This window comes from Sturnira hondurensis, unplaced genomic scaffold (assembly GCF_014824575.4).
Source record: "Sturnira hondurensis isolate 20B ecotype Veracruz unplaced genomic scaffold, ASM1482457v3 Scaffold0020642, whole genome shotgun sequence".
NCBI lineage: Eukaryota > Metazoa > Chordata > Mammalia > Chiroptera > Phyllostomidae > Sturnira > Sturnira hondurensis.
Genome location: NW_028093273.1, coordinates 4,113,540 through 4,141,022, shown reverse-complemented (window position 1 = coordinate 4,141,022; position 27,483 = coordinate 4,113,540). Strand labels below are relative to the sequence as shown.

At 42.4% G+C, this 27,483-nt stretch overlaps 1 protein-coding gene across 3 annotated transcripts in view; it reads left to right on the top strand.

Moving 5' to 3' along the window:
- PCSK5 (proprotein convertase subtilisin/kexin type 5) overlaps window positions 1-27,483 on the top strand; it is a 424,235-nt gene that overhangs the window by 321,132 nt on the left and 75,620 nt on the right. For all 3 annotated transcript variants that reach the window (XM_037030322.1, XM_037030321.1, XM_037030323.1), the window contains 4 exons: window positions 11,142-11,244; window positions 17,715-17,851; window positions 23,413-23,619; window positions 24,708-24,776. In XM_037030322.1, the coding sequence (XP_036886217.1) occupies window positions 11,142-11,244; window positions 17,715-17,851; window positions 23,413-23,619; window positions 24,708-24,776 (516 nt within the window). The remainder of the gene's footprint in view (window positions 1-11,141; window positions 11,245-17,714; window positions 17,852-23,412; window positions 23,620-24,707; window positions 24,777-27,483) is intronic.

The following is a 27,483-nucleotide window of genomic DNA, read 5'->3' as shown; positions in this document are numbered from 1 at the left end:
CCAGGAAGCAGCAGGCTTCCCAGTCCTGGACACTGAGCCCCACCTTGCAGCCTAAGGCAGCTGCACGCCTAAGCCACGGGCTGGGCTTGGAGAGCACAGGGCTCCTAACATGAGATCAAGACTGGTTGCCTTGGTTGCCTGTTTCCTAGAAATGATGCTGAAGAGCCATCCAGGACAGCAATGTAACTGAAGCAGGAAGGCACAGTAGCCCTCTAGGGAGATGCCAAGAGTATGCTTGGGGTGGGCATGGCTATGGAAGATGGAAGTCAGGTCTGAAGAAGGAGGCTTTGAAGTCAAATACTAACTTGCCCACCTTGCAGCCAAAGGAAGTGAAGCACTCTTGAGACTCCTGTAGACTTTCTAAAGCTATTTTTGCTCTCTGATGAACACAGAGGTGTTGTGCAGGGTCCTCCTCTGTTCTCGACATGACCTCTCTCGGGCTAGGTTGGAAGTTCTCATTTCCATTAGGTGGAAGGACTCAGAGGCTGCAATTTCACCACAGAACCGCTGGCACAGGAGGGTGGAGGGATGCAGGAAGGGCATTTAAAGGAGACAGCAAGGCATTAAGGTCAAAGGTAAGAAGGACAAGAGCATGTTGAGTCATACTATTCTGGAATGTTTTGATGGGGGAAGAATTGTCTCATGAAATTATTAATGTCTAAGAGACACTCCTTGGGTTTATATCAAGGTCATACAAATTAATTCAGAACCACTTCCTGACCAGTGTGTTAATAGCTGAGTAAAGACCAGTGTGAGTCACAAGCAATTTTATATTATTCCTAACAGATGTCTCCATAAGGCCACAAACAGAATAATATTGGGCAATAAAGGAATAGCTGACCTGCTTTTCTGTCAAATACTGCTTTAGGGTGTCCATAAGTTTTCAGCAAGTTAAGAAATCTAGAATTGTGGATTTATGGAGGAGGGTCCAAGGGCAGAGGGTTGCCACTTTCCTGAACTGACTGCACTTTGGTGCCAGTCACGGAGGGCCTTGCCTGGAGTTTTTAAAAGTTAATGAAATGGTTGATAAAATTGGAGTCCACCCTTCTCAGTGGTCACTGAACAATTATGGAGAAAGGAAATCTTTTCCAGATATTTTATTTGTATTTACCATCATTTCTAAATCAACCTCAATAAAAAAAGACATCTGATAATAGGCAGGAAAATAACGGAGAACCTAGAACTTTGGGGTCAAAATAAATTTGCAAAGCCACCCGAACAGTAAGAAGTGAGCTGAGGTTTGTATGCCTCTCTAGGTCCCTGTCACTCTCATGCAGCCTACCCAAGGCACCAGCTCCTGCTCACTGACATAGCAACAGCTACCGTCTATTATGCACATAGTGTGTGCTAGTATCTCACAAAGCACATTTCACGTGTTAACTAATTTAATACCTCTGGGAATTTTATGACATAGCCGTGATAACTTCCATTTTACAGACGAGTGGACTGAAGCTCAGGGAAGCTATTTATAACTTGTGCAAGTTCTCAGAAATAGCACAAGGCGGCCCTGGGATCCACACCTAGGGCATCTGGCTGCAGATAAATGCACTTTCCCTGTGTCCTGCCTCACCTCTCTGAGTGGGGAGAGGGCAGCCCATGGTCATCCAAATGTGGTGCAAATGGGAGGAATCTGTCAGGGGGCGGGGAGTGGCATTCTCTCTCGGGTGGTGCCAGGTGAGGTTCTGGTCCCACGTTCCATGCTGTGGGCAGAGTCTAAAGCTCTGATATGATGCAGACCGTGTGCAAGGAGGTTGGCAGGCTAGAAAACACCCCAGACTCTTTCTCTCTGACATACAGAGTTCCCAGACCTCTTGCCTAACAACACAACCACCCCTCCCCAATACAGAACACATACACGTTCACAACATACAACACTGCACCCATTTTCATTCCACCTGTTCGTGTGTTCCACCCTCACTGAGAGAAAGAAGAAACTGTGCAAGTTGTCCCACTGCCGGCCAAGTAAGGAAGCAAAGTCCCTCCCAGACACACACTCACCTGAAGGAGGAACAGGCAGTCCAAGCATAGTGCCCACTTCACAGGGGGCCAAGGATCTCACGTGCTTAAACCTTCTCAGGAAAACTCTGCAGGGTGAAAGCCTTGTATGTCCCTTCTTACGGGGATTCACCTATTTCGGACAAATTACCTCAGCAGCCTGAGAAGGGCACCACCACGGCTCTGAAATTTTCCACAGTGAAGTGCAAAAAAGCTGCTTCTGCTGTGGTGCAGGGAGGCTGGCTCCCGGGAGCTGCCAATTATAAAGATTAACTTGCATGGGCTGCGTCTTGCGGCTGAATTGTGTTTTCAGCCTCCAGGGTCATTAATTTCAGGTGCCTCATTGTTACTAACACATGCAGCCAATTTTTACTCTTCAAGTCCCCTCAGAGTGGTAGAAAAGGCACACTTTGCAATCCAATCAAGTCCGGGTTCAAATGATGTTCAGAGAGCTATCATTTTGATGTTTAAATCCCTTATTTGGTCAAATGGAGCTGAAGCCCCTACCCCACATTATTTTGGGAGGATTAGTAAGTTCCTCCCAAAATAATATATTATTATATTAGTTCCTCCCAAAATAATATTCTAAGTTCCTGATCATTACAACTAACATTTCTGCCATCCACTAGGCTTTAGGCCTGTTTTCTCATGTGATCCCAGCCACATTCTATGAGAATGAGAGGATTATCCACAATACACAAAAGAGGAACATCAGGGAAATATGTGATTTAATTAATGTCAAACAGCTGGAGAAGGAAGCCCAAATCAAACCCAGGTGGGGATGACTCCAAAATTTGTGCATTTATCCAACACGGTGCTTCCCACCATGCTGGCGCTCCGTAGGCACTCTGCAAACTTTGGTCCCTTCTTTCTCTCCAATCCTGGGCTTTGTATAAAGCACAATTTGGTCACCCCCAGTAAAACATACAGCAGCCTGACTAATCAGGTGCTTCCCCAGTCACTAAGGGACTCAGGCACTCTGAGTGCCCTGCTCCATGCAGACCTGTTGTAGTGGCCACTACTCATGTATGGCCAGTGTTACCGACGACCCCATAAAAAAAAGACTAAATTGTCAATTACCAGCTACAGTGCAGATGGAGCCACAGGCCTCAGAATGCAACTTCTTTCTCTTTCCAGGAGCGTCTCTTTTCTTTCTTTTTCAAATATATTTTATAGATTCTGCTATTACAGTTGTCCCAATTCCTCCCCCTTTGCCTCCCTCCACCCTGTACTCCCCATTCTCTCTGGCAATCCCCCCTTAGTTCACGTCCATGGGTCACACATATAAGCTCCTTGGCTACTCCATTTCCTGTGCTATTCTGAACATCCTCCTGTCTGTTCTGCACCTACCAATCTGTACTTCTTAATCCCTGCACCTTTTCCTGCACTTTCTCCCTTCCCCCTCCATGTGCAGGGCAATAACCCTCCAAACTATTTCCATATCTATGATTCTGTTTCTGTTCTGCTTGTTTGCTTAAGTGATTCGGCTGCAATGTTTTGGTGCCAGCAGACAGGGCTTGAGGCAAAAGGGAGGGAATGCGGGAGAGGAAAGATAAAGTCAGCATGTTTGGTGTGTTGATCCAGAGGAAAAGAAGGACGGTAGTTTGAAGATGTTCCCTCTCATGGGGCAAGGAGGCAAGGGAAGTGAGAGCCCTGGTACTTTGAAGGGTTTAACAGCAAGTTATAAAAAGTGTTGGGGAGGCCCTTTTGGTCACCGCAGAAATGAAAGTAGGTGGCAAGACTGATTCTTGTGCCTGTGTTCCAAGACTTACACCATCACAGGGAATATTTTGATCATTTTAAGCTACTTGGGAAGAACTTTGGGCTGCAACCCATCCATGTTCAAGGAGTCTTGTTTAGCTCAAAAGTGCCAGGATTGTGGCTCAGTGGGGTACAATCCTGACAGCTTCACCTGCCAAATTCATCATCTCCAAAGTGAAAGGAAATGATACCGCCTTCAGTACTCGATAGTGCTGTGCTCACTCCCGGGTTTACATGGAAACTCAAGCAACACCCTGTCTTTTCACACTGTTCTCTTTCTCAGTAAGAGCCTCCTAAGTGTCACCTGCCTCAGGTATCAGTGATATTTTCCAAGAGGTAAGCAAGTAATTCTCTCAGATCCATTTCCCTCACTGTGGATGCATCAGCCATTGGACAGTTTCCCCATGAGAATGGTCCCTCTGCAGCCACAAACAGTGGGCACACCGAGGGATAAAATCCTGCCCCTGAGGAGTGGAGGGCCTGAGTGCACTAGAGACCCCAAAGAAACGCCAGGCTCACGCACAGGGCTAGCAAACACAGACAGCCTGCTAAGTAAAGTACAGGCAAGGTACCTTACCCTCCTCAGAGAGGCAATAAATGCATTTCTGCCTAGCATACCCTGCTACAGGAAAGTGTTCATGATTTCCTCATCCACAGACTCAATGATAGGCCTTGTAAATTCATTTTGCTTGACTGCAGATAATAATCACATTCATGCCTTTTGTCCGCCCTTGTATCTGATCTTGCAACCAACTGTTCAGAGCCTTTTTAATGTTAGCATCCTCAAGCTGGGACTTAAAATGACTAACATAGAGAAGATGCAAAATTCCCTTAATTAAGGACAGACTGCAGGAACCAATTCATCTATACTAGATTTTCATATAAATTGGGGGACCAGGAAGAGGTTACTATAATTCTAGTCATAAGTTATTTCTGAAGAGCCCATTTATTTTCTTTTCAGACCACACAAACAAAAAATCCCTGTGCAGAGCTCCAACCAATTATTTTATTCATTAAAAAAATATCATTGGGTTCCTCTTAGGCACTTTTAAGCTAGCAGACAGAACAAACGGCTTGTAAAATCTTAATTTGATAACTATAATTGCATTTTAATCAATGGTGGTCATTTTATCAGAGAAAATATAAATTTGGAGGATCTATTCAAACACTGAGTAAATCTTCTTTGTGCAGAAAGCCTACTCAAAGTTCATTTGTCTTCACAATGAATTCCCTTTTGATTCCCTTTCCAAATGGTTTAGACAAGCAATGTGCTCAGTTCTGTCTTTTTACATATAGCAAAGCTACGTGGAATGCCAAAGGGGAAATGAATTCGTACCAGGGAAATACTGCAGAAAGGGCACGGGCTCAGACATACCTAGGTCATAGCCCAATTCTATCACTTGGCTAGTTGAATGAATTCATGTAAGACTTCTCTCTGAGCCTCAATTTCTCACTTATAAAATGAACTGTTGTTTAAGTTAGACATTACACAGAACAACATTTGTAACATGGTAGATGTCAATGCTGGGAGCCTGTGCAATTACTCTATCACCACTAGAGGTAGGTGTGTTGGCCAAGACTGTACTTCACATACATTTTTTTTTTGCATCCTCATTGAAGTCAGGGCCCAAAATAACAGTAGAAACAGAAAGGATCAACTTTTAATTCCTTGATCTTTGGACAATGTATGGACTAAAGTAAGCTGGAAAATTACAAGTGTGTTGGACCCATAATTTCTTCAATCCATCCTTTTTTGATGGAGTGCCAACCCATGGGGTGGGGGGTGGGGCCAGAGTAGCATTTTAGGGCGTCTGCACAAACCACACAGGTGAACCACCGCCTACCCTAAGAATGAAAAAGCAATGAGACGAAGAGAGAGAAATCTTGGCAATCAGAAAGTCCTGTGGAGAAGGAAAAGGAGAAGTTGCTCAGGGGATGAGATGGCAAAGCGGTGGCCCCCAGGTACCTCCAGTGTGTAGAAGGAGACTCTCCCTCTAGCTGCTGGGTGCTCATTCTGCCTTTGTAGATCCTAACGAAGAGAAAAGGCCATGCTCCATCTGCCAGGTGTCTCCACCAGCACAGGCGTTACCCGGTTGTCCACCTAGTTCTATTCTCACAGACCTCCTAAGCCTCAGTTCCACAGACTGGCTCCCCAAGATGGTCAGTGCTCTTTGGACCCACCCTGAACAGGGCAGATGGTCCTGAGTTTCTTCTTTAAAATTAAGTTTGGACAAGAAGAAACAAGCTCATCATGTAGACTTTATAAATTGCGCTAAAATATTCAAAACATAAATTTACCATTTTAACCTTGCAGTTCTGTGGTGTGAACGACATTCACATTACGGTACGACTGTTGCTGCCGTGCCTTCCCAGAACCGTTGCATCTCCCCCGACTGAACCCGTGTACACGTTAGGCAGTATCTCCCCACTTTCCCTTCCTCTCCAGCAACTGGCGACCGCCATTTTACATTCTGTCCCACTGAATTTGACTATTCTAGGTGCTTCACACGAATGGTATCATGCAGTATTTGTCTTTTTGTGACTGCCTTATTTCACTTAGCCTAATGTCTTCCAGGTTCACCCATGGTGTACCATGTGTCAGGATGTCCTTCCTTTTTAAGGCTGGATAATTGTGTGGATCAGTGATTTTCAACCAGAGCGCATGCAATACCTGACTGTGGGGCACTGACCTCTCTTCCCTTAGACTGTCAAATAAAAAGATGATAACACCCAGCACAACAATAGCTGTCCAGTGTGAATAAATCAAAATTATACCTATTTTTGTTAGATCAGCCAAAAATATATATTTTGGTGTGCTTCAGAATTTTAATAATTAGTGTGTGTGCCATGAGATGAAAAAGGTTGAAAGTTACTGGTACAGCCTTTTAAGTGAAGATATTGGCCACATGAGATAGATGGCCTCATAGTTTGGCCCTCGCTATAAAATTTCACATTTAATGATGCTTAAAAACTAAATTATTTCATTAGTAAGTAGCTAGTTGAAAGTATAACTGAGTATTTATTATAGCTGGTAAAAAGTAAGAAATATATGAATTTCTTTTCATGCAAGCTGTCTTTACACAGTGGTATTAGGTTGGAAACTAGGTATTGGCAGCCTTGCAAAAAGATAGTATCGTTCAATTAGCACTTGGCAGTTGTAGTCACTCAGGAAAGCCCCATTCTGACTCCTGGCCCTGAGTGACAGCGCATGAACAGAGGTCTACAAGGTCTGTCCCAGGACTGCTCATTGAAACAACCAGATCGAAACCAAATGGCTGATGTCTCTTCCAATGTCCCTCCCGTCTTCTCCTACCAATCACTCTTGCTAAAAAAGCTGTTCTAGACTCACATGATAACCTGTTTCCCTGTGTGTTTATTAATTTATTTAGTTTATATATTTATGTGCTTAAACTCAAATGTGGCCCTAATCCATAGAGAAATATTAGGAGGCACAAAAGAAAGCATAGTGTTTCTGAAGAGAAACGAAGTTCTCCCGGCTCGGTAAGTCCTTTGATACATTATTCTCAACAGAGTTTAGTAGCTGTACATGATATAATAAATGTTTACCTATTCTGGATGATTTCATAAAGTTTATTTGTAACTAGATTTGTTAACACAAACATATGTTCTAATGCTCTCAAGAGGTGGAACAACCAGAGCACATCACTTACTTGTAAATTTTTTAATTGACAAGTATTAATTTTTAAGCTGTGTCTTCAACTTTTGAGACATCACTGCTCCCCATGAGACACTTCTTGAGTGTTCTTTAAACTATTATTATAGGATGAGATGAAGAAGGAACTAAAAGAGAATGAAAAACTGTTGATTACAGAAGAAAGACAATTTGGACCTAACAATAATGGATGAAGACACCAGAAGCAAGAGCTTGTAGGATGGGATGGAGAACAAAATATTGGCCCCAGACATCTGTGCTAAAAATGATTTCTCTCTAAAAATTTTGTATATCACTCCTGTCATAAACATTCAGCTTCATTGTGCAACACAGACAGATGAGAAGAATTTGCTGCTCCAATAACCAAAAAAACAAAGCAACTTCACCATGTCCTTGAAATCTGGCTTTTTGGGTTTCAAATGTGTAGAAGGAAACTTGTGCCTGCAAGGGCTGGGGCAGTTGTTTATGTAACTAATTGGACATCCACATAAATATGAAAATTAAGGCAGGTCCCTCTATTCTCATCTGTTCTAAAGCCAGAGCTTGCTCTAAAGTTAAGAGGCGTGCAGACTGGGAAGGGGTGCAGTTAAGTGTCCTGTGCTGACTTGCTTACATAAGCTTCAAGGTTATGAGGTTTTCTCCATTTTTGTTTCCAAGTGGTAGGCGGGAAAAACATGTTTGAAGGGTCACTTATCAAAGAAGAAAAGTGCCTGGGAAGGCTGTAGTTTGGGGAGAACATTTGTAGATCAGAGACTAATGAGAAATGTGGAGACAAGATTGAAGACAAAGATACTGGTGGAGAAATATCCTGAGGGAAGATTTTTAAAAAGCGTTAGATGGAGAATTGACAAACGCCAGGAGAGGAGATGTACCTTCCTCAGAGACAGGAGACAAGTGAACGGTCAAGGAGAAGATAGAAAGGAATATTGACACTGAGAAAAATGATGCTGGGGAAATTCAGTATCTCTTCAGCAAATTAGGTATTGCAATCACCTACTGAGAAAGAATGAGTACTCCATTCTAACTTGTGTCTTAGAGTGGTCCAACTTATCTCCAGTGAGAAATGCAAGAAGGAACTAGAAAGATGAGTGAAAGGATAATGGATTGGGGTGAGCTCATCACAGGGAAGCATAAGAAGGTTGTGTTTGGAGTGGGTATTTAAAATCTCAGAGATGGGCAATTCCAAGTGATGAATATATCCAAGGTGATGGTAACTTTGTGAATGGCAATGATAGTTTAGCAGATCAAAGAAGGACGAGGCCAGGATATCAGTGCCACCTACTGGCTTATGGAAGCCAAGAAAGAATCAAACAAAAGACACAAGAGAATTGAAAATTTCCACACTGATATCTGTATAACCCTTGCTTGACATAACTGAATCATCTGTAACTATAAGGGAGACTTTGGGTGTAGATATGGTATAACTCTCAGAACCATCTAAGTAGCACTCCATTTAGTAGAACAAGGTGCATTTAGTGTAAAAACCCACCCTAGCATTGAATCTAATGCACCACAGAGATTAGGGTGGATGGGTGGTAAGAGTTAGGAGAACCAAACCACTGTGTCAGTTTTTATAGGCACCAATGTCAAGGCAAAATAATGGTCTTTGAATCTAGGTCTAGAAGAGTCCAGAGTATACCTTTGCTCTTCTATTTTAAACTTTAATGTAGCCTGTCCAAAGAAGTTTAACGCTCCTGGCTAGCATTTGAATTGTAAATATCTCCTTACAGATCGTTCTTCTCAAAGGCCTTTGAGAATCCAAGAGCAGGGCCCTTTTAATTTGTATACCTCAAAATCTCACCTAGTACATAGCACATAGGTGTTCAAAAAATATCCATGGAATGACTGAATGAATGAACAAGCTATGATCCAGTATTCCTCTAGAAAACATTTTCTTTGGGTTTAGAAGCCTCTGTGATGTTCCCCCATACCTGTTCCACTCCACACGTCTATTTCTAAAGACAGGTAGCTATCACCCAACACAAATCATTAGCGTGTGCGATGTAGGCAAGCTCTACTTGTTCCTACCAGGTCTGCCTCGGATCCTCTGCTCTTCAACTAGCTGGTGCCTGGACTAATAATCATCCTGCTCAATTGGTTGTCCCTCATGACACAAGCAAAGGGACTATAAAAGATCAATTATTAAGAGGTGTAATAGGGGAGCCTGAGTAAGTAAGAAAAAGGCTACATAAATATGATGTCTATATTAAGTGACATTCCCAACTTGAAATCAACACTCCTACTGGACAGAAGTCCCAGCTTTTTTTCTGCCTCGGGACTACTGATTACCAAGCATGCAAATGGTCCAATCTAACACTGTTGTGTGAACTAGTGAAAGGCGCTGTCTACAGAGAAAGGCAGTGAACACCAGTTGGCACAGCTGGGTGAAATCAACACAGGCTGGGTTTCCAACTCCAGGTGACAGTTTGGGCAGACACCTTGTGCAGTGAGCAATTTGCACATTTCCATGTTTTGTACCCACTGGCTATTCATTCTAAGGCTCACTCATTTTGTGGTTTAGTGCTAGTAAGTGGATGATTTGCATATATGAGGTTTACCTTACCCAACTAAACTCATTCAGTAAGATTATGGGGAAAAGCAGAGGAGGGGAATTCCCTCCATTCCTCACCAATTGAGTCTATGTTCCCGGGGCTTTTTTCCATACAGCTACAATAAAGCAGGCAGTGAACCCAAGAGTTTCAGCAACACCACTTGATTAAACCATAGGCAAGTCCTACCACCTCACCACTCTGGCTGGGACTTAGACTGACAGAGTTCAGGCATGCTTAGAGGGCTGGGAAAGCTGGGGTGGGAGGCAAGTGACAGTTGTGACTCTGATGAAATCCAAATCTATAGTTCCTGAGCATGATCAATTTCTAAGCCATACAAGGTGCCTCTTTCAATCAGACTGAAGGAACTTCAGTTTCTTTGAAGTCAACTTCTTTTAAGACAATGGGAGGAAAGAATGAGTATAGTGTGAGTAGAGGGTTGGATTCAATGAGTAGAGACCCATCACTGGAGAATCCCTTTTGATGAGGTTCACTTCTCTCTACCACCTTTGCCATGGGAGTGATTTCTTAAACATCTACAAGATGTTGATGGGGCTGGCCCTGCTTCTGTGGAAAGGCCTCATGTGTGTTTTTGCTTGGGAAAGATCAGCTTACCAATTAAATGAAGAATTCTCTGGCTATCTCTCCACTGTTACACTTTCAGGGTGAGAGGCAGCTGACATCTGTCAAATGTCAGCCAAGCTTCAACTCCCCTTAACAAGCAATCACAACCCTCCCCAAAGTGATAGGACAAGATCTGGGTGGGTCCAGCTTGTTGCTTAACTTAAACCAAGGCTGTAAGTGGGGTTACTTTCCCTTCAGCCTTAAATGGGAAAGTCAGCAAGAGCTCAGCAAAGGATCCTGTAGGAAGCCCCCTTGGCATCTCACTTATAAAATCTGTAACACATTTCAACTAGATCCAAAATTATGTCATTGCCTCATGATTTTCTGAGGTTCCAACTTCCAGGGCCCTTGGGAGAAGAGCAGCTGTTATTATAGAGTCAGAATTTAGGACTGGTCACTGAAGCCATTCAAGGTCCTCCTCTCTGTGTTGTCTCCATTGCTTTCAGGCAGCCACAGACAGGTCTGGCTGCTCTCAGACTGACAGCCCAGGCAGCACTGCCACGTAGAAATGAGGTAAACAGCTAGGTTTTCTTCCCCAGGAGAATACACTGACGAGTATGGCCGCTGCCAGATGTGTGAAGCCTCGTGTGCCAAGTGCCGGGGGCCGACCCAGGAAAACTGCACTGGCTGCCCTGTCACGAGGTGAGTGGTCTCTCAGTATCTCCCATGGTTGGTAGCTCATGGGTTGCAGAATGGAGAGAGAAGGTGCTTACCTGTTAAGAGACACGTTTTGGAACTGCAGGAGAAGGAATCAAGCTCTTTCCCATGACACCATTACTCTCCATGGTCTGAAGCATCTTTTCCCCAGAATGCCCCATGCCCACTGTAAGAATCAGTACTCTGGACACTAGAAAGGTCTTCTCGTCAATGAAGATGGTGGTGACTTTGATGCCTGGAGTCCCATCCCCTCTACACAGACACCCCTCCACCACCATCCCCATCTGCTCAGCAAATATCTACTCCGATTTTGAGAATCAGGTCATGGGTGAACCATTCTAGGAAGGCATTTTTTGACCTCTTCCAAATAGAACTAACTTCTTCCTTTTTATGTTCCCCTGTCTCTGTATAAATTTCCATAAGAGCAAGTATGACATTTTAAGACATTCATTTACAAATCTATCCCTTTGTTAGACTATATGCTCCTTAAAATACTCATCTCTGTATCTCTATTTTCTATCACAGTGCTAGGAAAATGGAGGGTACTCAAATGTTCAAGAGTTGAATGAACGAGGAAGTACCAAGTATCCAAATGGGATGAGCATCTACACTAATTTTTAATTAACTGAAAATTTCTAATGAAGAGAGTTGTGAGCTTATCATATCTTTTGTTAACACCCCTCTGGTTCTAGCATTGACTATCTGTTGAGTGACTCGCTGTTTGAGTGGCCAGTCACTGCTCTGCTTAATGCATAGTAAGCACAGTCTCTCCCCAGACCAGCAGGACGAGGCTGCTCCGGCGGCAGGTGAATCTGGGACGGGTGTTCCCTCTGTCCTGCACAGTCATTTCATCTAACTCTCCTTCAGGACATCCTGAGCAGGAACTGCAGTGTATTTATCTCTTTACTCCCCCACACTGATCAACATACAGTAATAAATGTGTGTTTTATTGAACTTTATACAGTGTGTAATCAATATCGGGGGCTTGGTTCTCCAGGTAGTTCCCTCAAAATGAGAATGGAGAGGGAAGGAGAGAGGGAAGGAGAGAGGCAGGGAGGCTCAAAAGAAGAGTCTTAAGTATCCTCAATGGTAAGTGTGATAACATTTGCCAAGTGTCTCTTTGAAGTTTCTATGCCTCTAAATATTGAATTAGCTTTAAAGCAGCTTTGGGGCACTCTATTAGATACAGACAGCTTTCTAAAAATGGTCCTATTTCTCCTCTAATTCCTTACCATGTCCAGAATCAAATTCCTTTGCATGTTTGCACATCCTTGAACAAAGGGGACATTTAGCAGTTGTTTAATAAAGCAGCTACTTTTGTCCCGTGTACACTTTAGAAGTCATGACCGCCTCGGGCTCACCAGAAGTGAGAAAGACTTTGATTACCATAAATGGCCATTAAAGAAATATCTAAGCCCACAGGTACGAGATAAGAAGTATACCACCTGGGCCATTTGGGCAGTTTAACTTGTTTAAGCAGCTCATGGTTTTTTAGCTTTTGAAGAAAGAAATGCATGTGTATGGATCTTGAACCAGGATGTACTTCTAAGGAAATCTTGTTTCATGGGAACAATTTTCTTCTCATCTCCCTTAGTACTCAATTCTTTGCTCAGTTCTCTTCCTTGATGTCAGTTACTTGCAAATATGTCCAAGAAAGGGCATCGTATCATGGCAATGGTCTATCTGACTTCTTCACTTACCTGCATTTTCCTGGAAGGGGGTTGAGAAGATGAGAAGAAAGAAACTACTTTGAAAGATGATGTCAACTTATTTGTTCTTGAAAAGTGCAACAAATTATTTGCCAAAGTATTTCCTTAAGCAGAATCAGGTCCATTCAAAACAGTCTTTTTATCAATTGACTGATTGATTTTAAGAGAGAGAGAGACATCGATTTATTGTTCTACCTATTCATGCATTCGTCCGTTGATTCTTCTATGTGTGCTGACTGGGCGTTGAACCCACCACCTTGGCGTATGGGGACGACGCTCTAACCAACGGAGCTATACCCACCCAGGGCTCAAGACAGTCTTGAGCACTTGGTTTTTGTCCAGCTCTGAGTTAGGTTCAAGGCCCATGAATTCTCATAGGTAACTCAGAAAGTCAAAGTTAAGGGATAGTAATATACTCAGAAACGAGCAATAGTGGGGTAGCCTTAACATCCTAGGCCTGAAGCTAAAGCTGCAACCATGGAAGAGGAGACACCTTACACGAGGGGGAACCCCAAAGTAACTGGAATTATCTTCTGGAGGGCAGGCCCCTTGTAGTACAGGCTTCCCCCAGAGGTGAGTATTCGAGGAACCCATCTGTATCAGTGTACCAGATGTGTTGTTGTGAGAGGCTGTGTTCTGTCAGCTGCACTGAAACGTTTTTGAAGACTCTTTCAACACATTTACCCACTTCATGTTGGATGATTTACAAGTGCACCTGACTACACCACACTGAGTGTTCAGCAGTTGTTGGCCGAAAACAGCATGACCACCATGTCCCACCCTCTCTATTCACCCAATCTCCCCAAGTGACTTTTTTCCCCTTGGATGAAAAAAGTCCTCAAAGGAAAATGTTTTTCCAATGTGGAAGATGTGAAACAAAAAAATGGCAGAAGCACTAAAAGGCATCAAAATCAATGAGTTCAAAACTGTCTTAAGCAGTGGGAAAAAAATGTTTCAATAGATGTATTGCATCAAATGGAAGGTGACTGAATTTTAAACATTTAAGAATACATACATAATTTTTAATAAATAAATTCTGGGCTTTAGGGTGTCCCTCCTTGTAGAAACTAGAGCTAGAGGGGACACAGCCACTCCAGAACCATGGAAGGAGGAAGCAGAGTTATGGCTTTGGCTGAAATAAATACCCCAATCTCTCCTCCCACCTTCAGACCCTGACAGTGTTTCCCCCTGTCTAAAACTATCCAGAGGCCAATGAGAAACAGCACTTGCCAGTGAGAAAAGTGAGCCTGGAGAAGCGAACACAACTCCAGCACAGACAATGCTGGCAGATGGGTCTGGGCAGGAGAAAAAGGAGACGAACAGAGTAACCAGGATAGTTGGTCTCTTTGAGTTTCTTCTTATCTTACACTTTTGGATATCTCTAGTCCTGGTAGAATAAAATTTTCTCTAAAGGAATTTAACTTAGAGGTATTTTCAAAACCATATGGCCTAGCTGGTGTAGCTCAGTGGATTGAGCACTGGCCTGCAGACTGAAAGGTCACTGGTTCCATTCCCAGTCAGGGCACATGACTGGGTCTCGAATCAGGTCCCCAGTTGTGGGTGTGCGAGAGGCAACCACACATTGATGCTTTCCTCTCTCACTTTCTTCCTCCCTTACCCTCACTCTAAAAGTAAATAAGTAAATCTTTAAAAAAAACAACCATATGGGAGGGAAGTAAATCAGTAGGGATTGAGATGAAATAAGATTGGCCCTGTGTTGATGATAACTATTGAAGCTGAGTGGAGAATACAGTGGGTGTACAGTGATACTTATTCTATGTATGTTTAAATTTTTCCACAATACAATTAAAAATAATAATTTAATTCTGAAGTTGTTCTACAGGAAATCAAAAATTTAAAAGTCCTCTCTTCAACTTCTAATTCTCCCTGTACGTTTTCATCAGCTCTTGGATTTAGATTCTTGAAGATGATTGAAAACTTGAACCACTGTTACATGTCTCTGTCATGTAACACATAGTACTCTGTCAGGCCATGGTCCCCAAGCTGATCTTCCAGCCCAGCCCTGAAGCAGTTACAGAGTTGACAAACTAATTAAAAGCATTTAAAAGATACCTCTGTTCTTACCCACCCTCCAAAGTTTTATTTGATCTGTTTCAATCAATTCAGAAAAAAAAAGCCTTTTTGCCAGATTTCATCTGTTAAAACATTAAAGCACCAAGGAGTTACATTAAATGCTTTTCCGATGGTTTTATTTAGGCCAAAGTAATAATTAGCATAGAGGACCAGCTAACCCTGACTTGTCATCTCTTCCATTCCAGTTCACATCTCTCTCCCTCCCTCCCGCTCACTCTCTCTCTCTCTCTCACACACACACACACACACACACTCCTGGGGCTTCTGGAGAATTCACTACCAATGTTGAGACTATCGCCTCTGCCCAGCTCTTTAGCACTTGGTTTTGCCTCCTTCTTCCTTTCCATGAGCCCCGATGGACCGAGAATGGTTCACTGCTTAGGGAAAGGCCAAGAGCATGTGTGGTTTGGGGAGAGAAGTGCTTTGGCCATAGAGGTGACCTTGCCTGAGCATCTCAGAAATGCACAAATTGGATGACTGGTGATCTCAGAGACGGTTTGGGCCTCATGGAGGCCAGGGCAAGTATCTGTTCCCATCCACTAGGGAAGGTTTGTGGGTGTCAGTGTAAATCTGCACCGCTTGAAAGGGTCCTTTTCTTTAAGTTCATTGGCAAGTTTTCTTGAGAGGGTCGGGGGTAGGGGTGATGACATAATTCAGGGCCTGCACTCAAGCCTGACTGCTTTCTCTGCCTTTTGATCTTTACAAAGAATCATGTTCTTACAAAAACTGGGTGTGTCCCCTGCACTTCCCTTAGGGCAGAGGTGGACGGAGGTGCTCTAAAGCACCATTATGTGCTTAATCAGGCACTGGAGTAAGAAAGGCAGCCCAGTACCAACCTAAGAAATATGACACCATGTTTCACCCCCACGCCAGTTTCCGGATGATTTTAGATGGTTCCCATCATTGAGAGTTTTAGTCATCCCCCGCAAGAGAAATAATTTCTCCCCAAACTAATCTGCCATGTCTTTCTATAAAGGACAAAATGATGATATACTTTCCATCCCCTTTCCTTTTAGCAAAAAAATGAACCCTCACAAATAAACATGTCCCACTCTCTTTTTCTGCAGAGCAGCGAATAGCTTCCTTGTTTAAAAACCCCAGAAAGCTCTTGCTCGGTTTTTCTTAAAGGGAGGGGTTTTTGTTTTGTGTTTTTAACTAGCCACATCCAAATTATCCCTTGAAAAATCTTCTAGCTCAGAAAGCAGAGTCAAGGTGGGATTGGGATATTCCAAGCTGACATTAGTGCCATCAACTAAAAGTCTGGGCTGGGAAAACGGTCCTCTCATCGTACACCGCAGTACAGGGGACCTGTTTTGACAAGGACAACCCATGTGTGTGCCTGTCTGTTTAGGGCTAGTCTCCATGCTCTGCAGTGGGCCAAAAGGATAGGTCACCCCATTGGCACTGGGTATGGTGACCAGAACCTATATCTGGCCTCTCATGTGATGTCCAGTCAGAGTAGACAGAGATGGAAGAAGGGCTTGGATGCCAACATTATGCCCTCGGTGGCATGTGTGTACTATGTGCTTAGTTAACCATCCAACTGACACACTACTACTCTAAAGACACACTACAAGACACCAATTCGGTGCCACCTGTTCTATGCAGGAATCATTTACCAAACTCCATAGTGATCCACCTAGACTATCGGTGAGCAGAAGGTGGAGCTGCAGTTCTCAAGTGTGTTCTCTAGACCAGCTGCATGAGCATCACTCAGAAACGTGTCAAAAATGCACATTCTCAGCTCTCTCCCCCCTGGAGCTACTGAATTAGAAGCTCTGGGGGTTGAGCCCTGCAACTCACCTCATCTATTCATATCACCCATCTGACTCTCACATTTGGGCACCAATTTTGAATTTCTCTGAGCAAAATTCTTGGATATAATTTACTTGATCACATTTGCTCTTAGGATTACTTTGCAAGGGTAAAAAAAGAAACAAAACTATGAAAATATTGGCCATGACATGATGATATATATGGCATGTGTATGAAACCAAGCAGGTCTTAGCAGCTTATCTGCTATCCGTGGTGTCCTTATAAGTGACTAAAAATGTGGTCAGAAAATGAAGATGTGGTGCCCTATACTTCAGGAAATTTTTGCAAAAATAACACCCAAAAATCAGAGTTCATTCATTACTTGCCATATGCATAGGCCAAGTATAGTAGCACCTAAACGATAGGACAATACTTCATTCTACCCTCTGAGAGCTCTTGGAGTTGACATTTCCCTTGCAAAGTGTAGGCATGTTCATACCTAAAGGAAGAATATTTTCTCCAAGGCCTCTGGATTCAGAGTCCCTTTAGTGTCTTGAAAGTTCCAAGACCATTATCTGACTGTGGGTTGGGTTTGGCTGGGGCCTACAATATGGGTTTAATCCCTGGGGCACTGGTGAGCTTATCTGCAACCAGAATCAGGATTGCACCCCCAGCCAGTTTCTGGCATGTCTGCTGTTGGCTCCAAACCTCGGGCCAAGGATGGGTACATGACTAATATCTCATATGGTCTAAGATGATCAGTCCCAGGCATCCCTGCTGTTTCTAGAATAATGCAACCAAGCCTGTGCAGCAAAACACAAATACCACATGATCTAAAACTTAAGGCTCTTCCAGAAAGTCACCCTTACAAACTCTAAAAGCCTGCTTTTCCTCTAGGATTTTTGATGATGGCCGCTGCGTTCTGGACTGTCCCTCGGGCAAATATGAATTTAAGAACCAATGCCAACTCTGCCACTACACCTGCCAAGAATGCCAAGGAAATGGGCCTTCCAACTGCACCTCCTGTGGAGTAGGTGAGGGCGTCTGGTTGGTCACTCATTCTTTGTTGCTTCATTATTTGGTTTGGGACACTATTTGGTGTGACTCAAAAGCTTCATCTCTAGGGAACAAGGGTTGAGTTGAAACAGCTGTTCATTAGAGAGTGTGTTCAACCAAGTTTCTGCTTGTTGTCCGGACCCAAGTTTGCATTATTGTACACTCACTGCCTCTGAGGAGAGGTGAGAGAAGCTAAGCGATATCTTTCCAGAGAAGGAGAAAGAAAGGGCATCTGAACACAATGTCAGACATGAGATAGATAGTAAAGCTCAGATTTGTTGAGGTAAAAGTGAAAAGCTAGGAAACTGAGGCAGACACATTCTGCCCCTCAGAGAAATACTGTAATAGAGGTTGTGCCTAGGTCTCCTCAGCCAAGAGCTATGCCATTTAGAAGCTGTCAGCGCCCTGCGGGAACAAAGTAACCACTTCAAAACACAAACACGACCTTCTCTGTCCCCGTGTTAACAACTCAGGCTTAAGCTGTCACTGGATCATAACCGCCGACCTCGAAGGTCCTCTGCGGTTCCACCGCCGGCTCCTGTCCAGACTCCCCTCACAGGCCTCTCCCCTCCTTTGACCTCACGTGGGAAAGATTCACCTTTTATTTGACCTGAATCATACTTTTAAAATTTGAGCCAAATTTTAAAATTTCAAATAAAAGCCTGGGATATTTTGTTTCTCTTAAAAACTTGAACAACCTGGCAACACCGGGCCTACGTGCCCTATCGGCTGACTGCAGCCAACTTCTCCACCACCCTCCCCATTCCCGGTTTTCTCACCGATTCTGAGGCTGTCAGTTACCACTGTCACCAAACCCCATGGCGTCTCTGGCAGGACAGAACTATTTATCTTCATTCTGGCTTGTAATAAAATCAAGAAAAAGGAACAAATTGAGAGTTCCATGCTTTGAAGAAATATGGGAAATAGCACAGCTCTTTGTATAAATTAAAATTATTTCTTTGTTTCTTATGTACACAAAGTATATCTATGTCAAATTTTATCTGCAGCCTGCTCATTCTGTTTCTTTCCTCATTGATAAGATGGTAATAATGGTTGCCCTATTTTAGGATTATGATAAAAATGAAAAAAGACTAAACGAGATAGAATAACAAAGCATTTAGAACAGGGCTGGCTATATAGGAAGCACTCAATAAACTATTAGCTTAATATTACTACTACTGTTGTTGTTTATACTTCCTTATTCCTGTGGGCATTTGAGCTTCTCCAACTGTTCAAAGACTCCACTTGAGATGTTCCCCACTCATTGTCTTCCCGACCTCCTTCTAATCATCATTTACATCTCAGTTTCAATGTCATTTCCTCAGTAAGGGTTGCCTTACCCTCCTCACCTAAGTGAAACCCTCTTTATATGAGGATGCTTAGAGCCCCATACTTCCCACTTTTACAGACCTCCGCACACTTGATAGCCACCTCATCCATAAGACTATGCCCTGTAAGAGCAGTGAACGGTTTTACCTGTTTTCTGTTGTATTTTGAGCACCAACACAGAGTCTGGCACACAATATAACTGAATGAATGAATGGTTCAGTAACAAGAACATCAGCAGCAGAAATCGGAAAACCTAAGTTCTAGCTCCTCACTTCCCCTTTTTAAGTCTCTCCTTGTTTGCAAAAAGGGGAAGCACAGAGAAGATGGCATCTAAAATCCCTTTCAATTGGGTTAGTTATCTTATAAACAAAGCAACAAACAACAAATGTTGGAGAGGTTGTGTGGAAAAGGGGACCCTAGTTCACTGTTGGTGGGATTGCAGACTGGTACAACCATTATGGAAAACAGTATGGAATTTTCTCAGAAAACTAAAAATAGACCTGCCTTTTGACCCAGCAGTTCCACTACTGGGATTATATCCTAAGAATCCTAAAACACCGATCCAAAAGAATCTATGCACCCCAATGTTCATAGCAGCACAATTTGCAATAGCCAAGAGTTGGAAGCAACCTAGGTGCCCGTCAGTTCATGAATGGATCAAAAAATTATGGTACACATACACAATGGTTCTATGCAGCAGACAGAAAGGAGCTCCTACCCTTTGCAACAGTATGGATGGAACTGGAAAGCATTATGCTAAGTGAAATAAGCCAGGCAGTGAAAGACAAATACCATATGATCTCACCTTTAACAGGAACCTAAACAACAAAACAAACAAGCAAGCAAAATAAAAACAAAGACACTGAAATAGAGAACAGGGGGACAGCGACTGTTGTCGCTGAATTTCATGGAGGAAAGGGGATGGATTTAGAGGAACTAGTATAAAGGACACATGGACAACAACTAAGGGAGGTGGAAATGGGAGGAATGTGGGGAGCACGGGGGGGTAGGCTCAATGGGAGTAAAAGACAGAAAACTGTACTTGAAAAATAATTAAATAATTTTAAAATAAGCAAAAATAAATAAATAAAATAAAATAAAATAAAATTCTTTTCAGATTTAAGACACACTAATTCTTCATGCATAGCACACATTTAAGGAGTAGCTCAAATGCTAAATAAATGTCTAAAATGTTCTAAAAATCCTATCACTACTTAGAACAATCTACACATAAAATGTTTTGATGTTTCTTTCTGTTTGAAAGTATGCTTAATCCATTATGTTAACAAAAATTCATTCTGCCCCTCCCATTATAAGTTACTATACAAACTGTCATGGACATCACAATCAATGAAACTTGCCTTCAAGGAGTTTACAGTCTCCTAGAGGGATGTGTCCTTGTGTATTATAAAACAAGAAAATACTAAAACCCAAATGAATAGTAGGAATCCCGCCACGGGTCAGAGAAGAAGACTCATTTTCAGCTGCAGTGAGCAGAGGGGCTTCCTATAGAGGATACTGTTGTGGAGCAAGCTCTATTTAGCAGATTCTCTCCTATCGAGAGCATAATGCCGCTAGTTCATGTATTCACACAGCTAATGTGTGAGACCATGCTAGAGAAGATGGATGATTGAACGGATACAGTTCTGCACCAATAGGCTTTCCTAAAAGACTGAGAATCCTGTGGCTAGGTGGTCACATGTAAGTCTCTTCCATCATTTTGTGGAAATATGGCCCCTTAAAATTTAGGTCTGAATTCTTTGAGACAGGCAGATCTCCAGCTATGTTGGTGAAGATTCACTCTAAATTTTCTTCTGTATTTGTTCTCTACCAAAGCAAACCAGCAGCTATCGTAAGCAGAATTTATTTTTAGAGTCCTCTGCATTTCTTTCTTTCCTTCTTTCTAGCAATCCCCTCTCCTCATGCCTCCAACCCTCAACCTTCCTTTCCTCCTGGAGACATCCACTGTCTTCACATTGGCTTGCCTTCTCTTCTAACAAAATCATCCACCAAGAGATTAACTGGAAATAATTAATTCCAGTAATGATGTGGAGTTAACTGGAAAGAGTTAATTACTCCTCTTCAGTATAAATGAAAGCTGACCTGAACCTCTTTTGGAGTTCCTGAACTTTAACCTTTGTCTCATCACATGAAAGATTTGGCGACTAACAAATATATCTGCCCTTCTACTACTACAATAGAACCAGCTTCTCCTATATATAATTATAATATTTAAGTTCTTTACAAGTGGCCCAAACCAGACTATCCAAATTATCAAACCAGACTTAGTGAGCTGCCATACTACTCAGGCTACAGAAAAATGACCAAATCTTGGCATACTCTTAGACCAAGCCCATGGGAAAAGCTGGCCATGGTCAAGACATCTCAGTGACCCCCTCATGCAGGGTCTTTTAAATACCAAGGCCCTTCAAATCTCCATCCCATAAGTCCAAATTATAATATCCAAAGTTGTCTAAAATAGTAAAGCCAGGTCTAAACAATAAAAATGGGGTTGGAGAACATTTTCTCTGTTATTTGAACCCATCATTGTTAATTTTTTATTTTAAGATCCAGTTGCTGAACTGGGAAAATAGGAACATTGCCAAATATTAATTCACTCTCTCAGTCTTTCAGTCATTCAGCAAACATGTATTTAGAACTCACTCTATGCCAGGCTGTCCTCAAGCCTCTGGATCCTGAGTTGATACCATGTTAAATGTAGAGACTGTACAACTGCTGGACAGAGAGAGAGCAGGCTTCCCACCTACCTAGAGCTTCCTACCTACATCTGAGAAGCCTGGCCCTCTGAAAAATAGGGTCTTTTCTGAATGAGTCATGGAAACGAAGTTTGCTAGGCTCTCACAATGTGCCTGAGAAGAATATAATTTGTAAGGTCAACCCTTGGGTGGTCTCCTGAGATTCCAGGTACCAGATCAGGGATTTGTGCTCTACAGCACTGGTCTGTAGCTGCAGAATCTCCCAAATACTCTCCCAAAGAGTATTTATCCTCCCAAAGACTCTCCTTTCAAACGTGGAGGCCGTAGACTCTTTTCCACCACCTCTACAGGAGCCCTCTTTATTTTTTTTATTCCCACAGGAACCAACAGACTTCTGGCCTAAAATTGCCACCAGAAAAGAGGGGGCTTCAGAACCCATAATATAAGAGTGTGTTTTTTAAACTGTATTTAATCTAGGGCTTTAATTAAATAAGAAACATTAGGTTAAACCATTTGAGAGTTACAAGTTTATGAGTAAAAAATAGTTGAATGTTAGCAATCTCATGTGGTTCACTCTAACATTATACTGACTTGCAGTTTCTGTACTGATAACATCATAGCCTGTGCTATCTTTGTGCATAAATTCAGCAGCCTTGCATTTTGAAGGTCAGTGGTTCTGGGTCTTCATGTGATACATGATGAGTGAACAGTAGACCCCAGTTATTTTGGGTAGCACAAATCAGCTGTTCTTCAGAAGACAGAACATATGGGAGATTGGATTCAGAGAAGATTGATACCCTAAACACACTCAGCACAAACAAAAACTCCAAGAGGGGAAGGGTCGGAGACCTTTAGGTGCATCCATATTAATCTTGCTTTTTTGATATATTTATTTGTAACTGACTATACTATTTTGTATTAATTGCAATTGTTTGTAACTAATTAGAATTTTCCACTTCACCCAGGAGTTATTTCCCATAGTCTCATGCTAGAGGTACTGCTGATTCTTTCCTTGCAGAGCCCAGTCTTGACAGAAGCTCAGGGACTTTTAAGAATGCATGCAAAGGAGCCAAAGACCTGTGCCTGGTCTAGTGCTTCAGTGGGCTGCCATTGCAGGAACTGGCAGCAGCGCAAAAATTCAGACAGTTAACACAAGCATGTGATTTTGATCACGGAATTCAAGATCATTCTAAAAGACTGCACTGTCATTTCAAAGAAAAAGCCTTGTCTATCAGTATTTGTTTATTCTCCTGAGGTCTCTAGCCCCCAGGTCTGTGAGCTTCCATGGATAGGAGGTCTGTGGACTCCATGAAAGGAGTCCAAGGGAAACTTTTCAAATACAAGTATACAGATTAAATTCATTCTTATACTTCTGGTCCCTTAGGAGCCAAAGCATTTGGTCATATTTTTTTAATCAAAAGTTTTTTGATATATTAGCTTCATGGTTAATTGCATTCATTTTCCCTCTTTTTGTTGCCTCTCTATCCATTCAGATAAGCATGGCCAGGAGCGCCTCCTGTACCAGGGAGAGTGTCGGGGGAGCTGCCCGGTGGGGCACTACCCTGCCAAGGGGCACGCCTGCCTGCCTTGCCCAGACAACTGTGAGCTTTGCCACAGTGCACACCTCTGCACGCGATGCATGGCTGGCTACTTCATAGCGCCCACCAACCACACCTGCCAGAAGTTAGAGTGTGGACCAGGTAAGGCTGCTCTGGGGCTACTGCCCTACACCCGGAGGTGGCAGGAAGAACTGTACCCTCAGACGCCCCATACTCTCGAATTGTCTCCTTGGTTAACTCTCAGTGCCTGGGATGACTGTGTGTGACTATACATCAAGTGGAAACAATGGTAGGTGCCCCTCTGTCTTCCCCCACTCACCTTTTCTCTGGGTTTCCCCAGACACAATCCAAGGACGTAATGAGCATAGCCAATCACACAGAAATTGATCTTGAGTGTGAGGTTCATGGGTAGGGTACAGTGGGGAGAAAATTAGATTAGAATCTGGAAGTCAGGGCCAACAATTTTCTCCATCCTAATTACTAGTTATGAGACTCTGGGAAAAATTAGTCCAATTTCTCCATGCCTTGCTCATTTTCTTCATTTGCAAAAGGGAGAGCACAGCACCAAGATGCTTGCTGTGAGGAGCCAGAGAGACTCAACCCTCTTAAAACCACCTGAAACTATTAAAAAGTGCTGTGAATCATACATTATAGTTATTGCCCAACCCCTTACCTTACATAGGGGAAGGGAAATTTAAAAACAGCATTTACTATTATTGCTCTCTTCCATGTAAGAATACTGCAAACTTTCTCTGCTCTGTATACGAATTATGCCTGATCTGGTTCTAAAAAGAGCTCTGAGGTATTTCTGGAATAATTAAAACACATCTCTTTTTATTCTTAATGTTTACTAATGTAGTATAGGATTTAAAACTTTTTAAAAAAGTGTTTAGGAGAGCAGATAAGAAGAGACAGAGCCTGGTTATTTATATACCCAATTCCATATTCCCAGAACTCACTTCTTTCATAAATAAAAGCTGCAAGCTTAACTTCATACAAGTTGCATGGCATATGTTCCCACTCTTGTTCTATTTGTACCCAACCAAGGTAATCTAATCACTTAATTAATGGAGAAAAATGAGAATGACACATAGATCCTTAAAGATGATTTTGGGTTTCATATTTACTCTATGGCTTGCTTGAAAATAAGCTACACATCGACATATTTTCATAGCAACTGATGTGTCTCCACGCAACATGAACTGTTTTTCACTCTTCTCACTGTACAGGTGAAGTCCAGGACCCTGACTACGAAGAATGCGTGCCTTGTGAAGAAGGATGCTTGGGGTGCAGCTTGGGTATGTTGTCTTCCTTTGTTGGTTAAAGAGGTGAAATAGTTGTGTTCTTTTCCATACAACCTTCCCCTGTCATTTCTTCAGCAGAGACTTTTGCCATTGTTATCATCAGTATCATGTCAATATCCATTAAGTGGGCTCATTCCCATGCAAACCGGGTGGCAGTGAGAGATGCTCCCTTTGAGGCAATGGACAGCTCTCTTGTCTTCATGAAACTTAAGTTCGGGAAAGGACAGGCATCTTTTCCTCTGGCTGTTAGCTAGCTGGCAAGGATACCTAGAATAACCAAGTCTCTCAGTACCTGGGACTCAGCCTCTCCTTACCTTCTCAATATCCCAAGTTTGAAAATGAACAATGGTGGGAGAGAAATAAGATCAAGCAAAGAACTATGCCTAATCACATGCTTGGTATATGAAACACAAAAGCTCATCGGGAGCTTGAGGGTTTTTCTTTGCAAAAATGACTTCAAGGTTAAGACAATACTTTGAGGAAAAAAACAATGTGGTGACAGTGAGTTGAAATCCCCATCATAAAATTAAAAGCACTTATCAGTCTTCCACATAATTCTCTAATTCACATCACTGGCTCCTCTTTTCTCCCCACCTGGTTCTCCTGTGAAGTGCGTGACAGGGACAGTATGTACCACAGAACACCATTGGATTGGATGCGAAATGAAAAGTAGGGAAGCCACCAAATTCCAGGAATGTATCTTGATGTAAATTTAGGCAAGATACTGAAACTAATTAGCATGTGGGTCTGTGGATCTGAAGAAAACTCAACCTAAATTAAAGATTGATGGAATAATTTCTCTTCATGGAGTTTCCATGAGGCCCTGTGATTGGTTAACTCATGCTTCTAAAACTTTACCATGCACACAAATACCACAGGGAATTTGTTAAAATGCAAATTCTGATTCGTGGGTCCAGGTAGGGCCTGAGAACCTGTGTTTCTAATAAGCTTCCTAATGAAGCCAGTGCTTCATGAAACACTCGTGAGGCTGCAAGGGGTCAGACTGTGCCAGGATTAAGTAGGCTTTGTATTGAACTTCTCTAATGGGTTTCCTTAATTCTTAAATGTTACACATGAATTATAATTTACCTGATGGCTGTCACCAGTTCTCTCTGCCTTAAATGGAAATGATGTATTTTTACAATATCTATAACTATAAAATAGAGATTTTCAGAAACTTGAATACCATTCTCCCATCATCTTCCACTGTGAAAAAGGGTATATATTACTGGACAATAAAAAATAATACTGGAGTTGAACTTCAGAAAGGGATAACATTTAGAGAAAAAGGTAAGGATAAAATGCTAATTTCTGGGGAGCAAACTTAGACCTAAGCATAAGTAATAACAGTACTAAAATTAAAAAGGTAAGAAAATTCTGTTGTCTCCTATGAAGTGGAAAGAAGTGACTGTTCTTGCAGGGAGCAAGGACAGATGTTTTTGACTACACAGATTTCCCTTTTGGCCCACCTCAGGCCATATCTGCTCATTAGGTTTCACAACGCAGCCAATTTCTGTCATCTCCTTTTGCACCTTTGCTATTGTGTGTTATGTGCCCATCTTTGTGCATCATGGAGGGGTGTGTGTGTGTGTGTACACACACACGCACACACTGCATATGTACCTGTCTGTTAGATCTCAAACCTGTGATTTTTGTGATTTTGACTCTCAGGTTTAAAGGGATGAATGGATGTGTGTGGACCTCTTTCAGGATCAGTGAGGATCTTGGCATGGAGGTGGGCACGGGGACAACCACAATCTGCACTGTGCACACCCTTCCCTTAGCTGACCCGACTAAAGATGAGACCAGAGTGTAGTCAAAGCAAGATGAATTCCACAGCACACACAGGCCATCTGGGGACTCAAAATCCCAAATAATTAACATGCAAACATTAGAAAGTTCAACTGACTTCACAAAGTGCATTCAAAATACTTTGCTCATTCCTTTACAAAATTTTAGTTTTCTACTCTGCCTGCACTGGGAAGTCAAAGTTGATACAGCAGTGATCCTGTTGTAAGGCTCTCTCTGGATGTCACAGGTGACACACTGGGGGCCAATCTTTTGCAAGACAACCTACCAGAGTAGAAAGAGATACAAAGGCCAGCGGGATCACAGGAGAGGTGACTAGAACTTGTCAGAGGCTGCTAATTTCTCATTTTAAATACTAAAACTTCTCTTACTTTATAAAGCATACATTTGGGCCTTGTGTATTTTTGGATTGTGTTGGCTGAACTCAAAGAGCTCTTTATTTCTGAAGCCTTTGTTGCTCTTCCAGTAGAATTAATTTTCTTTTCTCATTTCCCCTTGTTTGGAGACCAATGCTTTTTTGCAGTAATATTTGATAGATACACATCTTTCTGTCTAGACATTAAACTACTTGAGGACAAGCTCTGTGACTTACACACTCTATTCCCACAAGAACTAACAGCTTGCCTATGATGTGATAAATGTACAATAATGTGCAAATGTGTATTGAACTGCATTTGAGAGTTTCCCAAATGCAAAGCAGAAATGTGTGGCTTAGGAGACACAAGGGTTTAGATGATGTTTTTTTCTAATCAAATGTGTGTATGGGCCTTTCATCAGACTGAAAACAAATAGCATTTTGTATAACCCCATTTTGTCCCAAGAGGATTTGATGCCAAATTATTTGTCTATCTAATCAGTATCTTGAATGAAGATTTTAATGGAGATAAATCTA